This window comes from Fringilla coelebs (genome assembly GCF_963513975.1).
Source record: "Fringilla coelebs genome assembly, chromosome: 3".
NCBI classification, from domain to species: Eukaryota; Metazoa; Chordata; class Aves; order Passeriformes; family Fringillidae; genus Fringilla; species Fringilla coelebs.
The window spans coordinates 107,273,419-107,292,425 of record NC_140030.1 but is presented as its reverse complement, the minus strand read 5'-3'; the positions used below and the strand labels follow the sequence as shown (position 1 = coordinate 107,292,425).

Below are 19,007 nucleotides of genomic sequence, written 5' to 3'. Positions count from 1 at the left end.
TTATGCAAATACAAGAAACAGATGAAAAGGGTTAAAAAAATCTGAAAAAGCTTTCATCCCTCTATTGCTTCATGAATTAAAAGCCAAACAGAACAGAGCTATCAGGTGGAAGAAATTGAGAACCACAAGAATTTAGTGGCAGTATTCAGAAGAATCAAGTTGACATATCCTTTACTAAGTATCAAAACAGTTTTTCTTATTTGGCATATTTAAGATGGTTTTATTTAACTGACTGCCTTGGGGTGATTCATAATGATAATGTATCCTGTAACCACCTACATAATGTTAAAATAGAAACTATGCTACATAAGATACTTTTTTCCTACAGAAAGGAGTCGCACTGAGACAGCAGCGACAGGACACCTAAATCTTTCAGAGAATTTATTGCTCCATTATCAGAACAAATGAACTTCTTCCTGCCTCATTCAGCCCTGAAGATGCTGTTAGGCTTATGAGGAAGAAGCTGACACTGACCAGACAGAATCCTGTGTTTGAATGGAATTGATGCATCATGGATGAGGTGTATGAATATGCAACAGGCTGTTGCTTTTAAGGGTTAATCCTCTGTGGTCCTTTTTCTGGCCTATGCTGCCCAGAAAGAGGCACCTGGACTGTCTGTAACTCTTTATTGTCTCATATTGTCCTAATCCAAATTGTACAAATTATTATTACTCTAATTGTATTACTATTTTTATAACCATTTCATTACTATTAAACTTTTAAAATTTTAAAAACAAATGATTGGCGTTTTTCATTTTCCAGTGGGGTGGTGAGCTCTAGCAGTTTGATATCTAGCAGTTGTTTATTTTTTTTCCTACCTATTGGCAACCTGTTTGTAAACAAACTGTGGGTTTTTTAAACTTTCCTCTATTAGTATTCATTTCTTATTGGTGGAAAGGGATTACTGGAATCATAAAGGAGATAACTCATTCCAGCATGTTCTTTAAATTCTTCAAACCAAGACACTGATAAAAGCATAAAAGTGGCTTCCTGAACACTAAGTGAATTCTAGTTTACATAAAGAAGAAACATGACACAAAATGGAAGCAAGAAAATACAACTCTTTTTCCAAGACACTGAACAGATGAAAATAAAGGAGTGCATTTATGTGAACTGTGCAGATGCTATGCATAATAAAAAATAGAGAGGCAGAATTAGGTGAGGCTTATCAGAATCCCAGATATCACACTTTGCAGAAGAGAGTGACTAGTAACCAGTCACCCAAAGTCATCTGTTCAGTATGTGAGCAAATTGTGCCTCACATCTAATTACACTTCTCAACAATCCCATCTTATGAATGTTTCTAGTGACTGTGTTGGAAAATGAACCTTAGAAATCACGGTGTCCAAATCCACTACCTTGCCAAAGCAGAATATACCAAACACCCAAGCTCATCCCTCTTCTACCCAATAACAAAAACCAAGGCTTCAGTCAGCTGAATTTTTTTTGCTGCCTTTACAGAAACTTACAGCTTTAAGCACAGACTTAAGGGCTGTCATGGCAATTCAGTGTTGAATGAGGGAAGCCAAAAGACAGATGGAGACTCACCAAGTAACTGAACTTCCTAAGCTTATGCTACAGCTGGTTTCAAAGCAGTAACTGTAAAGCCATTAGACACACTTTCATTACATTATGCAGAGACAGAATCAAAATATTTCAGTGTAACATCTGTGTAACACAATTTGGGATGTTACTCCAAGAAGAATGGTTAAGGACTCCAATGGTTAAGGACAGGTCAAGTCAGAGAAAATGAAGACTAAAAGTAAATCACAGAAGAAGGAAGCAAAAAGGTTTGTTAGCTAAGCAATAGAACCGTAAATAATCCTTAAACAACCCTCTCTCCATCCCATTTCATTCCAAAATCCTTGTTCATGACTTAGTACACAATTAGCAGTGCTGTGACACCACACAGTGCAACTTCTCCAAAATGCAGGAGTCTTCCTATAACCATTCATTAACTGTGTCTTCTCTAATTAAAAATGACTCATGAAATAAGCTGCACTATATTATTAAACTTCAAACAAACCAAAGCAAATTTAACTAAATAAACTCCATACAGTGTCATGGTAAGGATTTTGAAATTTAGTGCTGGAGAAGGAACACCTGGTTGTAAAGATCCTTTGGATAGGTGGAAAGGCCTTTCCTCTGTAAAATTCTCCAGGGATCCAAAGAGGCAAAGGGAGCACAGCTGAGAGAAGACACATGCCAGGGAACGCTTGCCAAGGTGAGCCTGCTTTGGCAGTGGGGCTGCACTAGCTGATCTCCAGGGGCCACTTCCAACTCCAACAATTCTGAGAAACCACTAAGAAAAATATGATTTACTGTTCCTGGCTTACAGTTCAGCATGCCTCTCCTACTGCAAGAAGAAAAGCTTTGGATGCTCCCAGGGTTAGGGTTTTACAAAACACATTGTGAGTCCAGCAGTGACTGATAGAGAGGAACACCAGTGACTCCTGTGCTGGGTCTCACACCAAACGCCAACTGTGCCTCTAAAATAAATCAACATTTAAAAGCAACACCCAGGGGCACTAAATCCAGCTTCCTTAGAATGTTTCACAAACACCTAACAGCATCCCATAAACTCCAAGGTTTTAGCAACTTGAACTGGTAGTTTCTTCACAGTTTGCACGGTCAGACACCAGTTTTCAGAGCAAGCCTGCCTGCTGCCAAACAGCTGTGACAAAAACCATTTTCTCAGCTTGCCCCTTGCACCACACTCAGCCTCTGTCTGCCCTGCTCTTAGGTTTGCCCTTTTCCATTGTGTCACAAACCCTTTTCATCATTTCCTTGGTATGCTCAGATCCAGTCCCATCCAAGTTATCCTCCCACATGGAACAGAGTCACCATGTGCAGAGTCTTTGTCTGAAATTCCTTTACCACAACACTTGCAAACTGCCACTCACAGGTCTGTCTTTCCACTGCCTATCACAATTACCATCCCTCTCTTCTGCCATGTGCTTCTCATCCCTGTGTCTCTTTTGTCTCTTAGCAGATCACAGGTACACTCCTCCTGCAGAACATCTCCATGCTACCAAAACATTGCACATGACAAGTCTTATCAATACCCTGAGGACCTATGCTAACTGCTGTCAGAGATTCTTGAAGTGGAGTGTATATATAGAATAACTTTTTAAATGTTTAAGAACCACATGATTAGACCCAAGGGAGAGGGCGGGGGGAAGCAAAAGGATGTGACAAGATTATTCAGCAACCCAGACCTCCAACCACCTAAATTATTCAAAATCAGCCTGCAATATTTTCCCCTTCCTACCTTCATCAGCTCTATTCTCCTAAGATTTGTCTTCCCCTCACTGAAAACAACAAGATATTGAGCAGCTTCTAGAATGTGACAGATTGTGTATTTTAAACACCTGAATCAGATCAAGTGAGAGGAACAGCAGGAGCCTGATGGGCTGCCTGGGCTTTAAACCACTTTTCTTTTGAACTCACTACACAAATTCAGAACATGGGAAGAGAAGGAGCACTGGCAGTAGAATCAGACAGTTTTCCACATATGGTTCCTAAATTAGACCATTAACTCTGTCGTGCATATTATGCACATATTTCATGAATGAAAACTGTGTTTATTTCCCAGACACATCTCAGGAAGTGGGTGATGAACTCCTGTCCATACAGTAAATGCAGCAAACTGCCTGGTTTATATATATATATAGAGAGACACATACACTCATATATATAGATAGCGATATTTAGATCGATATAGATAGACATAGATATATAGATTAATATAGATATACATCTTTTGAGCATAAGCTGATAACTTTTAACCACGATGGCTCCAAATTAACTAGACAACAATCTCCCTCTCTCAAGCAGGCAGAAAAGGCTGCTGTTTCCAGATAAAGTAGGTTTCTGTCACATTTTGGAAGCCTGACTATATACACATCCTGGGCAAGCCCCTCCTCTCAGAGTTTTCTATCTTCACCAGAGTAACTTTCCCGTCACTACAGAAGGACCAAAGCAACTTTCCAGGCAAGGACCCGCTGCTCTCCGCTTCACCGGGAGCCACTTCCCAAGCTCCCCGGGAGGAGAGGAGCCCCCGGCAGCCGCTCCTGCAGGGCAGAGTAGCTCAGCCGAGCTCCGGGAGCCCCCGAATGCCCGGCAGAGCTCCGCCCCCGGTGTGGCTGTCACCGCCGGGACACGGAGCCGCGACACGGTGTTCGCCCCCCGTCAGCGACACCGGCTCCGCGGCGGCCTCACACTCACCTGCGGTTCATTGGCCGCACTCGCACGGCCACCTTCACGGAGGCCATGGCTCATCCCGGCCGGCCCGAGCTGTCCCTCGGCACCGCCCCGCCCGCCGCCACCGAGCGAGGCCACCCCCAGCCTAGGCCGGGTCGCTATGGCGACCGCCAGCCTGCCCCGGCGGGCCGTACGGCGGCCGCGCAGGGACAAAACGCCCCCCGCCGCTGGTGTGCCCGGCCGCGCTGGGGCGGGGAAGGAGGAGGAGGAAGAGGAGGAGCTTTGAGAGGAGGGCTAGAAATAGGTACTGGGGGGGGGGGGGGCGGATGGGAATTTTCTCCACCCAGCGCGCTATATTTATTTATTGGAGGAGTGTATGCTTCTATACATACATACACATACATATATACACACACATACATATATATATATATATATGTATATGTATGTAGTCGTATCTATGCACGTATATCACAGAATTGCAGGTTCAATTCGTTTGGAAAAGACATCTGAGATCATCGAGTCCCAACATTTAACTAAACATGTACATATACAGCCCTCTGTATATGTATATATTAATATATATACATGTATTTTAAAAATTTATATATGTAAATATATAACTCCCCATTAGAGAGAATTTTTAATAGAGTTATATATATTTAATATAGAGAGCATATATATATATTATATATACCTCTATCTATAGATGGGGAAGATAGAGGTATATATAATAAATATATTATATATATATATATTACAGAGATATATTTCTATTTATCTCTGTATCTATCTGTCATTTATATCTATATATTTCTGCATATATCATAGAATTATTAGGATTGGAAGGGTGGTGCCGGAGGATGTGGGTAGGAGTGGGGGCTTTGGGGCAACCCAGGAGGGTCACCTGGAGCTGGCACTGCCAGCAGCATCCTTGGGAGTAGCTCAGGGAGAGCAGCAGCAAGAATTGCAGGAGACAAGGCAGGGAGGGCCTTGGTGCCCACTGCTGTGCCAGGCACTGTGCCAGTGCTCTGCTTGCCACGCTGGGGATGCTGGCTTGAACTAAATGGCAGCAGATCCCTCTCCTCTTTGTCACCTGCACCCAGCCCTCCTCTTGGCACTCCCAGTTCTAATGGCAATAATGCAATCCAGGATGTGAGCTTGCCACCTGGGCTGGGCAGGGAGACCATTCACAGCTCAGCCAGCATCAGGGAATGCTGCCTGGCTTTCCAGGTCCCTCCCTTCCTGCAGAGCCCATCACAAACATTTTGGATACTGCCCCATGAGAGGCTGCTATAGGAGACTGTTCCCAGTGCAGATATTACTTGTGCAGGGATGCTCCAAATTCCTGGCCAGAGGTAAGGGGGATGGCCAGCTGTGTTGGAAGGTGTCCTTGCTGGCACTGACTGTCCTTGGAGCTACAAGGGAGGTACAAAGGTTTCACAGCCAGGCAGGTTTAATGCTGGGGCCAGGAAGCAGACACAACTCCTTGCCCTGCTGTGGAAGGACCCAGAAGCTGCCCAGGGACAGATGTAGCAGGATTGAGAAACACCAATGTTCACACTAAAAGTTTTCTTTGATCTGCTGGGCCACAGGAAAGGAGAGTTTGTACAGAACCTTGGAGTTGGATCAGGGGAATCGACCTAGCAAAGACTCAAAGCTCTGAGTGTACAATCATCATTTCTAAGCTGTGTTAGGCTTGATCCAGAACTGAACCAGAACAGCTTCAGCCAAGGCTTAGTTAGAACTGAACTGCAAAGTCACCAGCCTGCCTCTGCTGCTTTGAGCTCCTGAGAATTGCTTTGTTCACTCTTCTATGAAGTAATTTTCCTTCTGCTGTGCTTTCTTCTTCTGTTCAGTTTCAAAGCATTTTAAACATACTTCATGTGGAAATAAGCAAATAAGGTACATAACAGGGAAGCAAATGTACTGCTCACATTTAGATAGATATTCTGGAGGAAACAACTTACTCCTTTGACACACAACTTGAACTCCAGCTGTGAAAACACAGCCACTACATTTTTATTTCAAAATATTCATGGGAGATGGCCTTGCACAACAGAAGTTTGCCCTACATAGAAACTTTTCTCATTACAAAGAGCACTCTTTGAGTTTCACAGAGCACACTCTAGCCTTTAAAATGTGTTTCTGGCTTCTTAGAAGTGAGGTTCTTTTTTGTCCCCTCTCCTGCTTCACTTTCACTTAAGGAGCCTGATAAGGGAAAGTATGCTACAGAGAAGTGGAAATGAAGAATAAGTGGCTGTATTTGACATTTAATTTCTGCACAGTTGGAAAGAGAAACAAGATTGTCTATTGTTCAGCTCATTAATTTTCTCATCCAAGAACATCCAATCACCCAAGAACATAGCAGTATGTTGTTTCATTATTAAACATAATAGGGAGATGTTCTGATTTTTTTTATTATCAAGTTCTTATTATTTACAATTCATGGACAGTGTCAGTCTCTGAGCTCTCTCTTTTGCTCTTTTTTGGTGCATCATTCATTAACACCAAGGCAATCTATTGTGCCCAAAAGAAAACATGACAAAGCCTGATAAGCAAGCTGCAGAAAGATCTAATAATGTTTAGTGAATTACTGCAGGACCATGTTCAGAGATGTTCTCCTGGCAGCACCCTGGGATTTACACAGCACATTAACATGTCACTACCAGGGATCAAGAACAGCTCTGTTTTTTGAGGCTGTGTCAGGGACAAGCTCTTGGGTATGCCAGAGCAGTTTAATCCATGAGGCCAAGGAAATGCCTTGTGTACATACAGCCATTTCCTCCTGGCTTTTTAATTCCCCCTTACTCCTCACTCAAGCACCCTTTGTATCACTTTTATTGGTGTTAAAGACAGAGGAAGTTTGAGGCTGCAAAGTCTCTTCCAGAGAAATCTCTAACAGATTTTCCAGCCAGACATGATGCTGAGTACCTTCATTGCCATCTTGTATGCCCCAACAAGTCACAGTGCCGGAGGACCAGAGAATTTAGCACTGAGAGCCATTTCTTCATTCTCCATCTGGAGAAGCAAGCCAGATAATGCTCGTGGTGACATCCCCAGCAAGAGATAAAGGCTGTGAAGGGCACCTGCCAGGCATGTTAAACCCAGCTATGTTTGCTGTCAGGGTATGTAGATTTCAGGAAAATGTTCTTCAGTCTTCATGGAGCTTGGAAGACATCAGGCTGCAGAGCAAGGCCAGGAGTGGCATGAACAGAAACTTTCCTGGAGGCCAAAGAAAGTTTGGTTGATGGCATATGAGAAAAGAATAATAATCAACCTTTCTTCTGTATTTCCAATGTTATTTCTTTCCCTTCTCATGGCAGAAATTTCTTTTTGCTTTGCCAGAGAGGTTGAGGGTAGGAATTAGTGACTTTTATGCACTGTGGGTTAAGTGCACCCAATAATGAATATTTGAGGCTGGAAACTGGAAGTTCATGGGCACAAAAAGTATCTCTGCATGTATTTTACACCCAGTTTGTTCTCTGGTATTTTTTCCCTCTTTTCATTTCTTATTCCCCCTTTTTTTTTTTTTTCCCCAATGGAAATGAAGGCAAGTGACATAGGCAAGCTTAGAATAAAATAAGAAGAAACTTGGGAAAATACAAATTCATACAAAGCCAAAGGTAAAACACTGAAAAGCACTGAGAAATATTGTACTGACTTCAGTGCAATTTGATCAATATCCACAGGGAAAAACAGACAAATAGCATTCTTGGAATAAAGTTCCCTGAGAAAACACTCAGAGGATTTGGATAAAGCAAATTTGGAGAGAAATAAAGAGGCTATTCTGAGTCAGTACAGAGCACATTTATGTCCTAATACACTACTATATGAAATCTTGCTGCATTTAATGCTAATATTAGGTTCAGCAGAAAAACAGACTGGAGTATGGATCAGCTGTCTTGATAAGATAAGGCTTTATCTGTAATCCCTGGGAAGAAGGATGGTGGAAGACTGAGCTGCTCAATGTGGTAATAGCCATAAGGAAACTATTTGAGGAGGTACTTGAAAGGCAGTCCACACATCTTCAAAAATCTACAGACTCCTCTTGGCTGAAATGGAAGAGTTAGGCAGTCTGGAAAGCCATTTTCCTGACACTTGCTCATGAAAATGAGCATAACTACCTTTGTGTTCAGGCTAGTAAGCCAAGCCTAGCACCAGCATGCCAGCCCAGGAACTGTGAATTTCAGAGGGCAAAAGACACACTGAGATAAGAGGCAGCAGAAGGTGAGGTAAGAGATTTCTGGGGAGGGCAGGTGGGAGCCCATGGCAAGCATGGGATAAAAGAGAATGACTGGCTGATGAATACAGGCTCTTTTTCTGCATGGGGTGGGCAAGGGAGGATTCAGCACACTGAGGGAACATCATAAAAACCTCACTGCTTGTATCCATCCTTGCTCTTCCTACCTGTTCCCTGGAGCTCTACTGAACTCACTCCACTTTTGTTGTCCAAAAGATAAAATAAGCTTCATCACTGGCTTCAAAGGCCAGCTTTGCCTGAATAAGGAGTCTCAGGATTTTGCCTCCTTTGAAAGGCAGCTGAGTGGGTAGAGTTTGTGTGCTCTCCAAAATTGCCATCAGTTTGCTCCAGCCAATGAAACACCTTCCCATACCTGGCCCTTGGAAACTGGGTTTGGGTCACAGATGCTCTTCATTCAGTGATGCAAAATACACTGTTCATGAGCTGAAAAGGGATGTTCAGGCAAAAATCATTGAAGAGCCCACCCAAAAAAAAAAAAAAAACAACAAATTTGGGGACTGATGTATATTTTACATAGAGTTTGGAGGAAAATTTAGCAAGAAATTAACTTTCTTTCAAGTTTACTGGTGTTACCTAGTCCTGGCTCCTTTCAGAAGTAACCCTCCTGTCACTGTAATATTTTATGAAAAATTCTTTTGCCAGGATTTCTTCACCTGAGAAGATGAGAAGCCTCAGCCTCTCCATGTTTTGCTCCTCTGGAATATAGCTTGCAGATTGTTTATCTAAACATGTGAATTGTTTTTAATTATTGGCCAATCACTGCCAGCTGTGTCAGACTCTCTGCATCTGCCACGAGTTTTTATTATTCATTCTTGTGTAGCCTTCTGATGTCTCCTTTCTCTTTCTTTAGCATAGTTTTAATATATCATTTTCTTTTCATATAATATCATAAAATAATAAATCAACCTTCTGAGAACTTAGAGTCAAATTCTCATTTCTCACTTTGTCCTGGGGAGCCTCACAACACCGCAACACTTCACTAATGAGACAATATTCATTTATTACTTAGTAATCTTTAAACCTGCAACATGAGACAAGGTTTATTGGTAGATTTGGAAGTGCTGGGTTAACAGTTGGACTCGATCCTAAAGGGCTTCTCCAACCTAAACTATTCTATGAATCTTTGATTTCTTTTTTAATAACATCTGCAAAAGGCATTAGACAATGGTCCCTCAAATTTACATTCAAACCAAGCCAAGTGAAGCATTTTAATAAAACTACATCTTGTCAATCTCACCTCATTGCATTTCCTCAATGACATAAAATTAGATTAGGATCACACAAACCTGAAAAAGAAAAATAGGTTTTATATTTCAGTAACTCCATAGAGAAGAAGTATTTAACATGACTGAAAAGAATGCATGTCCCAAACTAATGCACATAGTAATCTTTTAGTGACCACTGCTCCTCCTTAAAAATAAAATCATGGCATGGAGATTAAATCATACCCCTCTAGAAAATAAAGAAGAGTGAAGAAGACCTGAAGCAGCTTTTAATCTCAATGTCCACCTTCCTGCTCAGCAATGTTTCACTAACAGATCAAATATTGCTAGTCAGAGGCAGCACAGTGCAATCCTGCTCATCCTCCTGCCTGAAGCAAGAGGGAGAATCATCTGGTATCAAACCAGAGCTGAAATCATTTTGTTGGAGAGGCACCAGTTGCCTTTCAACTGCTGAATTACTCATCCAGAAAAAAAAATCAAAAAAATTGCAAAATCACACCTGCTATGTGATGATTACACTAAAAAGTCGCTGCTCTTCACTAGAGTTCAAAACATTCTAAAGATACAAATGTAGTTGTGCTCAATATTTCAAGTGATATAGTTTCCTATATTTGCTAATAAGTATAACAACTATGACAGTTATTTAAATATCACTTTCTTATTGGCAAAAGTTGTGTGTATAAACACACAAAGCACTAATACAGTGCTGCACTGATAGCTGACTGCATAAAAAACCCAATAGCATATATGTGGGCTGTGAGAAGCATCATTGCTATAACAATAATGGCATATTTACAAAATTTACATGGGATATTGTTGTACACATACTTTAACATGATGAGTATCACCAGAGAGAATTTGTGTTTCCCCTCCTTGCCTTGGAATAAGTATAGTTATATTATTGTTTGCAATAACAATTAATATTGCTAATAAAACATCTGGAGTATCCACTCAGTTGTGGTGTTTGTGAGGTCCCCAGGACAAGGTGAAAGAGGAGGAATCTGACTCCATGTTTTCAGAAGGATGATTTATTGTTTTATGATATATATTATATTAAAGAATGCTATACTAAAACTATACTAAAGAAAGAGAAAGGATACAGATAGAAGGCTTAACAAGAATGATAAGAACTTGTGAGTGCTTCCAGAGTCTCAACACAGCTGAACTGTGATTGGTTATTAAGTCAAAACAATTCACAAGAAAGCAATCAAACATGCAGCTGTTGGATAAAGCAGCCAAACAAAGGAGAAGCAATCAGATCATTATTATTTACATTTTTCTCTGAGGCTTCTCAACTTCCCAGGAGAAGAAATCCCAGCAAAGGGATTTTTCAGAAAATATCACGGTGACACTCAGTCAAATCAGACAGCCCATGGTGGCAGCTACTCTGCAACATAGATCCTTCTGTGCTGAAAATCTACAGGCTGAATAGAGAAGACAGGTAACAGAACACAGGAAGAAGGAAGGGAAAGGAGATGCACAGAGTCACACAAGAAGCCAGTGAGAACAGAGGTTTGATGAACCATGTCCTTACAGCCCAACACCTGCATCACACTGCATCAGGCTTCAGGGAAAGAGCACAGCCAGAACACTGTACCTGTTGTTTTGGAAAAGCAGAGAACAGCTCCCAGCATCCCTCATCTAATCCTTCTGCTGCTTCAAAAGAAGCAGAAAGCCAACAATGGAATGTTCAGCTTGCATTTTATCTCATGTACCTGCCTGATATGGCATGTCACAGAGAAACAAGCTCTGACTCCAAACAAAACCCAACCTGCTCACGTATGAAATCCAGTCTAGTAAATCAATGAAGCCCTGAAATTTAAGTAGGTGCAATTTTAAGGAACATTTCCCATTCAAAGGCTGAAATGAAACACCTCATGGCAGTGTTTAGTCAGAAGACATGTTGCTAATCCCACATGGAAAAGCAGCATTAATCAGTAGGTTTTTATATGCTGAAAACAAAGAGGCAGCAGCCCTGGGCAGAAAATGCCTTGCAGGCTAAACACAGATCACAGTTTTCAGCCAGAATGTATCCCTAAACCTCCTGTCAACCAACAGAGTCCCAAAAGACATTCCTTTAAGGGTAGTTTCCTTAGTAACTCCATCACAGACATTTCCCAGGTGCCCACCCACCACCAAGCCACCATAAGTCAGCATTCATCCCCCAAGGAAAGGCACCTTCACAAAGGCAGTGCACTCGCCTTGGAGAGAAGCAGAGATCCATGACAGCTCTCTTTTTGTTCTGTTTTGTCCTCCTGCAGAAGAGCTGCTCCAAGGGATGACCTCTGCCTCTTGCATCTCCCCATTTTTATGTCCCATCAGCTGGAAAGGTGTATTGGGTCTGACCAAGGGGAATTTCAAAGCCCTCACATGTAGCAACATTTCTCTTCACAGAGAAAAGCAAGGCACAATTCTTCCCAAGAATATTTCTGGGTTTCACATTGTCTGAAGGTCAGAGAAAGGAAAAACAATTCTTTTCTCATTTGCTGTGCCTGTGTTGTGCCAAAGTAAAATACAATATAAAAATTGTTTACCCAAAGTGATGGTGTTTTGTTTCCTTGGCATATCAGGGCCAAGTGTGTGTGTATCAGGACTGCCAGCTGACAGTCACAAAATTCTGTGCAGTTGTGTGCAAAGTACTTAACAAATTCAATTTAAATGTAATGTAATGTAGTATAAAATAATACAGTAAAGTAATTAATTAACCCTCTAATAAGATGGAGTCAGATGCATCATTCTCTCCCCTTCATTGGGAACAAAAATATCCACTACACTCACAGTGCTGTGCCTTGCCCTGGTAGCTGGCATTGATAACAGAGCAGAGTTTTGGCTGCTGCTGAGCAGCCCTGTCCCTCTGGCATTCCTTCCCCCACCAAAGGGGATGGGAGTGGGCAAGATCCTGGGAGGGAACACCACCCAAATTAGCCAAAGGGATATTCCATACTGTATGATATCAGCTCAGGTATAAAAGCTAAGGGAGAGAGGAGGAAGGGGGGCATTTGTGAATTTTCAGTGTTTGCCTTGCAGAGGATCTGTTACACTGCTTCCCAGGAAGTGTCCAAACATTGCTGCTGATGGGAAGCAGAGACTGACTATTTTTTCTCTTTAGCCCACACACACACAGATCTCTGCTTCTCTCTTTCTTTTACTGTAATAAAACTGCTTATCTCACCCTGCTAGTTGTTCTCCATCTTATTCTATACCTTGTCCCAGTGGGAAAGGGATAGAATATTGTATTTGCTGGAAAATGCCTGAAGAAGGAAGGAATGATGAATCTGATTCCGTGTTCTCTGAAGGCTAATTTATTATTTTATGATACTATATTATATTAAAGAATACTATACTAAATTATACTAAAGGATACAGAAAGGATACTTACTGAAGGCTAAAAAGATAATAATGAAAACTCCTGACTCTCTCCAGAGCCCTGACACAGCTTGGCCCCAACTGGCCAAAGAGCCAAAACAACTCACAGCAGAATCCAATGGAACAATCTCCTGTGGGTAAACATCTCCAAACACATTCCACATGAGCACAACACAGGAGAAGCAAATGAGATAAGAATTGTTTTCCTTTTTCTCTGAGATGTCTCAGCTTCCCAGGAGAACATCCTGGGCAAGGGGATTTTTCAGAGAATGTGAATGCCACAATAGAGCAACTGAGTGGGCTCAGGGTCAACCTGCTGCAGAAGGTGAAGCAAGCAACATGTTTACCAGGGCTCTTCCTTCAGAAGTTGGATAATACCTCCCACAAGATTGTTTTTGTTCCTCTCAAAAGACTTTTACCAGAAGTTAGTGCACTTTTTTCCCTTTGGAGATGATTGCTGTCAGCACAGAAAGAGCTCCTTAAGATTGCTAAGAGGAAATGCCATCTCATACTAATTTCCAAAACAGCCTCTTGTGCATGCAAGCCCAGAGCAGTGCTCATGAGTTCTGCAGCACTTTCTGTCATGCACATTATTACAAATTCAAATATTTCCCAAGAAGTGCTGCTTGAATAACTAAGAACAAGATACATGTTTGCTGCTTTCAGGAGGAGGATTGCAATTGAAGACACATCAATGGCAGCCCAAGTGTCAGAAAAACAGAGCCTTTTCCAGGGTGACAGGAGCTGGGAAGGGCAAGGAGATGTGGAACTGCTACCAGTGTACATGTTCTTATCCCCACTGCTGTTTCAGCTGAGCTGTACTTTTCACTAAGCAGTAAGAAAGTGCATATTGGGTCATTCTAGAATGACCAAGTGTACACAAAGATTGTTTTTCTTGAAGATTAAGGAACAGAAGGGGTAAAAGCAGGTCTGTATTTACAGGATACTGAGCCCCCTGACTTGCAAGAAGTCTCCTGTATGAAAGTCCAGCAGAACTCCAGTGTAATGAGATATTTCATGGGGCTTTTCCATGCCTTGGAAATTTCAGCCAAATTCCAAGTGATAAGTCAAAGTGAAAATTACCTGTTGCTTAAAAAAAAATAATAAAAGATCTTGATTTCCCTGAGGTCTTTGCTATAATTCACTCTATTCCTAATATACATATTTGAACAAATTATTCTGAAGGAGCACAAAAAATCAAGGAAGCAGAATCATGACTTTTCAAGGTTCCATTACCCTTATTAGAGATTAATCCCTTGAAAGTCAGCAGGACAGCATAAAGTACCCTGTATGGAACAAACCATTAAGAATTCTATTATTTTATGAATGCATAAATATCAAATTTATGTCTTTGCCCCTGAGCAAACACTAGAAGATTCTGCACACAAGAAAAAAAAAAATAAAAGCCCTCAAATTCACATAAAATCCTGACCACTGCATCCCCACCCTTGGGACTTATCAAAGGCATGTCTTAATTCTGCTCACAGGCAAGATTACCTAGAAAAGCCTCATCTTAATTCCTTTGCTTCTTGCAGTGAAAATATGAGCATCCCTTGGCTTAATAATTAATGACAACACTTGATGGACCCTGATCCTGGCAGATGCAAGTCACCTTAGCTGCACTCTTCTTACCTAGAAAACAAATATTTTATGCATGAGCACAATATACCATAAAGCCATATTCTACAGGGTAGAGGAGGGCTTTCAGAGACCTGAAATGATGCTATAGTTGGCTTGAGCTCTTCTAGTATTCTACATTTCTATAAATCCATTAGCCAAACAATACTCAGAAAAAAATGACAGGCTGTGCTGGTATTCATGTTTGCAAATGATAGAGATCTCATGTCTGCAAAGCATGGGATTAATGCCACTGCCCTGCATCCCTGTCATCAAACTGGCAGCCCTACACTTTCATTGTTGTTTCCTGGCAACAAAGCATGGAGGCTCTTTTAGGAATGCTAACAATCTGTATTCATCCTGCAGACAGACCTTTGGGAAGGGCCCTGCCAAAATGAATGAGTGGATCAGTGCTCCTACAACATCACACTTAAACACAAAATCTTTTTTTTTTTTCCCTGTGTGAGGAAAGTATAATTCATGTGATTATTTTATCTAAAAATCACTTCTATTTTTTTTCTGTGTTGGTTTTTTTGGAGCCATACCATGTGGATGTCTCATCCCTGAAGTGTTCAAGGCCAGGTTGGATGAGCCTTTGGGCACCTTGTTCTAGTGAAAGGTGCCCCTGCCCATGGTAGGAGGGTTGGAACAAGATGATATTTAGGGTCCCTTCCAACACAAACCATTCTATAATTTTATAATACAATCAGATTTTAATGATGAATTTCAGTTTTCATGTTTGGAAAGAGGCTGAGGACAACCCTTTTCTCTGGGGGAGGCTTGGACCAGGTGGCCACCCAGTGTGCCCACCACAACTATTTGATTCTAGTGATTTGTCACAGCACTTCAAAGCCATTTTCCAAGCTTGATTAGCAGCAGCATGATTTATTTTGTGTAGAATGTGATACACAGGCACCATCTAGAGGATATAAAGGAGATGGTGATGACTGTAGTTGACTACAGGAACAGCTGACAACTGTAGTATAAGAGGAGAAAGTTTTAAGGTTCCCCATGACTCAAATACTGCTGCTGAAGGGGCATTAACTCCTAGGGTTAATAGTTATAACAATTATTCTGACTTTTGTTGCCTCTGAGATTTGCATATTTTTGCCTGGCTCTTCTTGCTTTCCTTTCCCTCTCCCCCTTTCTTGATGATAGCAAGAGGATGAGGAGGGAATAAAGAAGAACTAAGGAAACCAGAAAAATGTTTCACCTGAATTTCAAAGAAGAGACTAAAAATTCCATGCAGTCAGGACTGTTCTGTACATGGGGAAATCTTCAGAAGAAAATAACTGCCAATTACCCAAGAGTTTCAGCTGTGTTTCTGATATAGTGCATCAGAGAGAAATGAGAGGGACTCTCCTGTGCTGCATCACTTGGCTGATGAGGATTAAATCTGCCTCACTGTACTGTAGACTCTGCAGCATGAACACAAATCAGCTTCATTCTGAGAGCTTTTCTTCTCATATTCTAGAGGTGTGGGTTCCTACCCACCCTACTGCTGTGAAAATGGAATGACTGTCAATAGGAACACCATTGGGAGCTATGAAAGTTCCCAAATGTTTATCTCTAAGATTATTGTTTTAGAGGTTGCAATGTTTCATCTGAGTGTTTGGGGAGGGAAGGGTTGCTACAAGCAGCAGCCTGGCAGCTCCCCTGTTGGGAAACACATCTAAAATGAGCTCTGATCCTGCTTGGCTGTTTTATAAAAGCCATGGAATTGTTGGTGCCTGAGGAAGGTGCAGAGGTAATGCCTGCACCCTAGGTGTGAAACTCCATAACATGAGTTGGGCTGATCCAGAATGCTGGCTCAGCACTGGGAAGGACAGCTGAATTTTGCAGGATGACCCAGGTCCTTCTGACACCTCACACTGAACTGGCCAGGGCTGGAGGCAGCTTGAGATGTTGGGGAAAGCTCAGTACCTCTCCAGATCCCAGCCTCAGACAGGAAAGCAATTCCCTTCCTGATGAAACATCACTGCTGCTACTCCTGGGAAACCACTCCCATCCTAACCAGGAGGGGCAGTCACTAGGAAGGAGAACAGGAGCCCAGAAGGTGCCTGGGCCCATTCCTCCCTCCCTGAGCTGTTGGCCATTTGTTCCCCAGTACCCATGTGCAGTGAAAGGACAGAGGAGCCAGGGAGAGGAGGGATGATGCAAAGCAGAGCAGCTCTGGGGTACTCAAAATTGCTGAGTGTGGGCACAGGGAAGGAGAAGCCCATCCTGCCTGAAACTCCATGCTGTGAATGGCAGCTGGATGCTCCTTATCATGAGCTGAAATGAGCTGCTGCTGCAGTAGCTGAAACCACTCACTTGCAAAATGTGAGTTGGTGACTTCTTTGGTAGAGCTGCAGGTGTGAAGGGAGATTGAGAAGAAATCAGATTTCTTTTTCCTTCTGAAATTGCCTGGTTTTAGGGAAAGAGAAGTGGGTAACTATTGGTGGAACTGCTGCTTTCACTTCAGAGCATCACACTGGTCTCACAGTCAAATGGAAATCACTTATTTCTTTAAAGACAATGGGCATATTGTGTGACTACGTAGAAATTGAAGGAATGGGCTGGTTTAGTGCTCAAAAGAGCTTCCTTCTCTCAAACTGTGGGTTTCCACTCACATCTGCTGCTGGGCTGCAAGTGGAAGCAGTTGACTCACCTGGCTGCAGAGGACTTTGTGGGCAGGGGCTGTTCAGATGGCTGCTGGGACAGCCAACTTCCAAGACAACAAGAGAAATCCTGTATTTCACCAATATATCCTTGTCCTGTCATCAAACCACATGGGACAGCACAGTCCCTGTATGTTTGGGACCAATCTAACAAGCCTGGCTGGCAAATATCCATCTTCCCTGCATTGCCCAGGTACCTCTCCCCCTGCTTAACTGAATCCTTGCTGGCTCACTTTCTTTCTGGCTTTGTTCCATTCTGTTCCTCTCATTTTCTGTTTGGCTCAGTCTCAACCCTTATTGCACCACAGAGACTCTGAGAAAACTCTGGTGGCTCTGACTGAGCAGAGCAGCCACACAAGAGTCTTGCACACCCTTGGTTCTGATTGTTGTCCAGCAGAATACCTGTTGTCCACCCAGGTATCCAGCAGAGGCTCTCAGCTGCCAGCAGATTCCAAAGTGGTCTGTGAGGATCAGCTGTGGGGCACATTAGAGATAGCTAAGAAAAGCAAAGTAATTATATAACAAATTTTCAACCCAGCTCAGACTTCTGCATCTTCTGGAAAATAGCTGGAGCAGAGGAGTTCACAAACCAAAAGTGTGAGTGAAAACCATTGCTTTGAACTCTCTCTGGTTTCCTTTAACCCTGACACCTGTAAAACCAGAGCAGTCTGACCTGTGGCAGCTGTACAGATTCGAGCCACTGCGTGGAGCCAAAGAAACACTTTTTGAGCTGCTCTACGGCTCCAGATCCCTCACGTTAGGATGCAACACAGCCAGATAAACTCCCAGGTGGTGAGCTGCTGTTGTCTCCGGGTCCAGGAGATGGCCTTGCCTGTGAGATAACCCAGCAGTGCTTAACAAATCTAAACACCTGAGCAAAGCCATCCTCCAAGGCCACTCTGTGTCCTGCTCCAGCTTCAGCACAGCCATGCTGGAGACCTTGGCTAAAAGCACAGCCTCAGCTGAGTGCATGTAGCATGACTGGATCCGCTTCCAGCTCTGCACGTGTGATTGATTCCCCACGTGCTGCTAAAAATACCATTATTCCCTTCATAAGGAGAGCTTTTCTGACCCCTAGGGGACAGGGAGCATCTTCAGAGCACAACAAAGTTTGGACAACCAGGTGGTTCCAGGGCTGTTTTCTTGCATGGCCATGCTCTTCACAGACAGGGGCTTGCTGCTCTGACCATTCATGTCCAACTTCCAAAAGGTTTTGGGGGCCCCCTCTGGAGCACTGGGAACTGAATGAGCAATGCTTAGCTCTTTTTCCTGTTTAATGGCAATGGTTTCCCATGAACTGAGCAAGCAGGACCTGTGCTGAGCATAGGAAGAGGAATAATAAATTATGAAAGTGCAAAACTAGCAGGCAAACAGGCAGTGGTACACAATGGTTTGGAGCAATGAAGGAAAACTTCCCACCACATCTCAGCAAACAGTACTGCCAGTAATTTTAGGTTCTTTAAGCACTTTTCAAGCAGTAATGTTCATTTCAGTTAGATAGGATGACTCCAAACCGCTGTTTCATGCATCCAGGACTTAGAAAACAATGTGCAAAAAGAGGTGCCTGCCCTTCCAGGGCAGCTGGGCAGCCACTGTGGGTGCAGCAGCACAAAGGGCTCACAGCCTCTGCGTGCTGCCCAGGGAACACTGCCTGGCTCCAGCACCTCCTGAGTC

At 42.6% G+C, this 19,007-nt stretch overlaps 1 protein-coding gene across 2 annotated transcripts in view; it reads right to left on the bottom strand.

Moving 5' to 3' along the window:
* The window catches only part of KIF16B (kinesin family member 16B), a 137,191-nt gene extending 132,839 nt beyond the window's left edge, over positions 1 to 4,352 (bottom strand). Inside the window, exon 1 of one of the 2 annotated variants that reach the window (XM_084203166.1) lies at positions 4,228 to 4,352. In XM_084203166.1, coding sequence (XP_084059292.1) covers positions 4,228 to 4,274 — 47 coding nt within the window. In that variant the 5' untranslated portion in view covers positions 4,275 to 4,352. Of the gene's footprint in view, positions 1 to 3,986; positions 4,046 to 4,227 lie in introns of those variants that run through there. The other variant, XM_084203168.1, reaches the window with a different exon arrangement.
* Between the last annotated feature and the right edge of the window lie 14,655 nt (positions 4,353 to 19,007).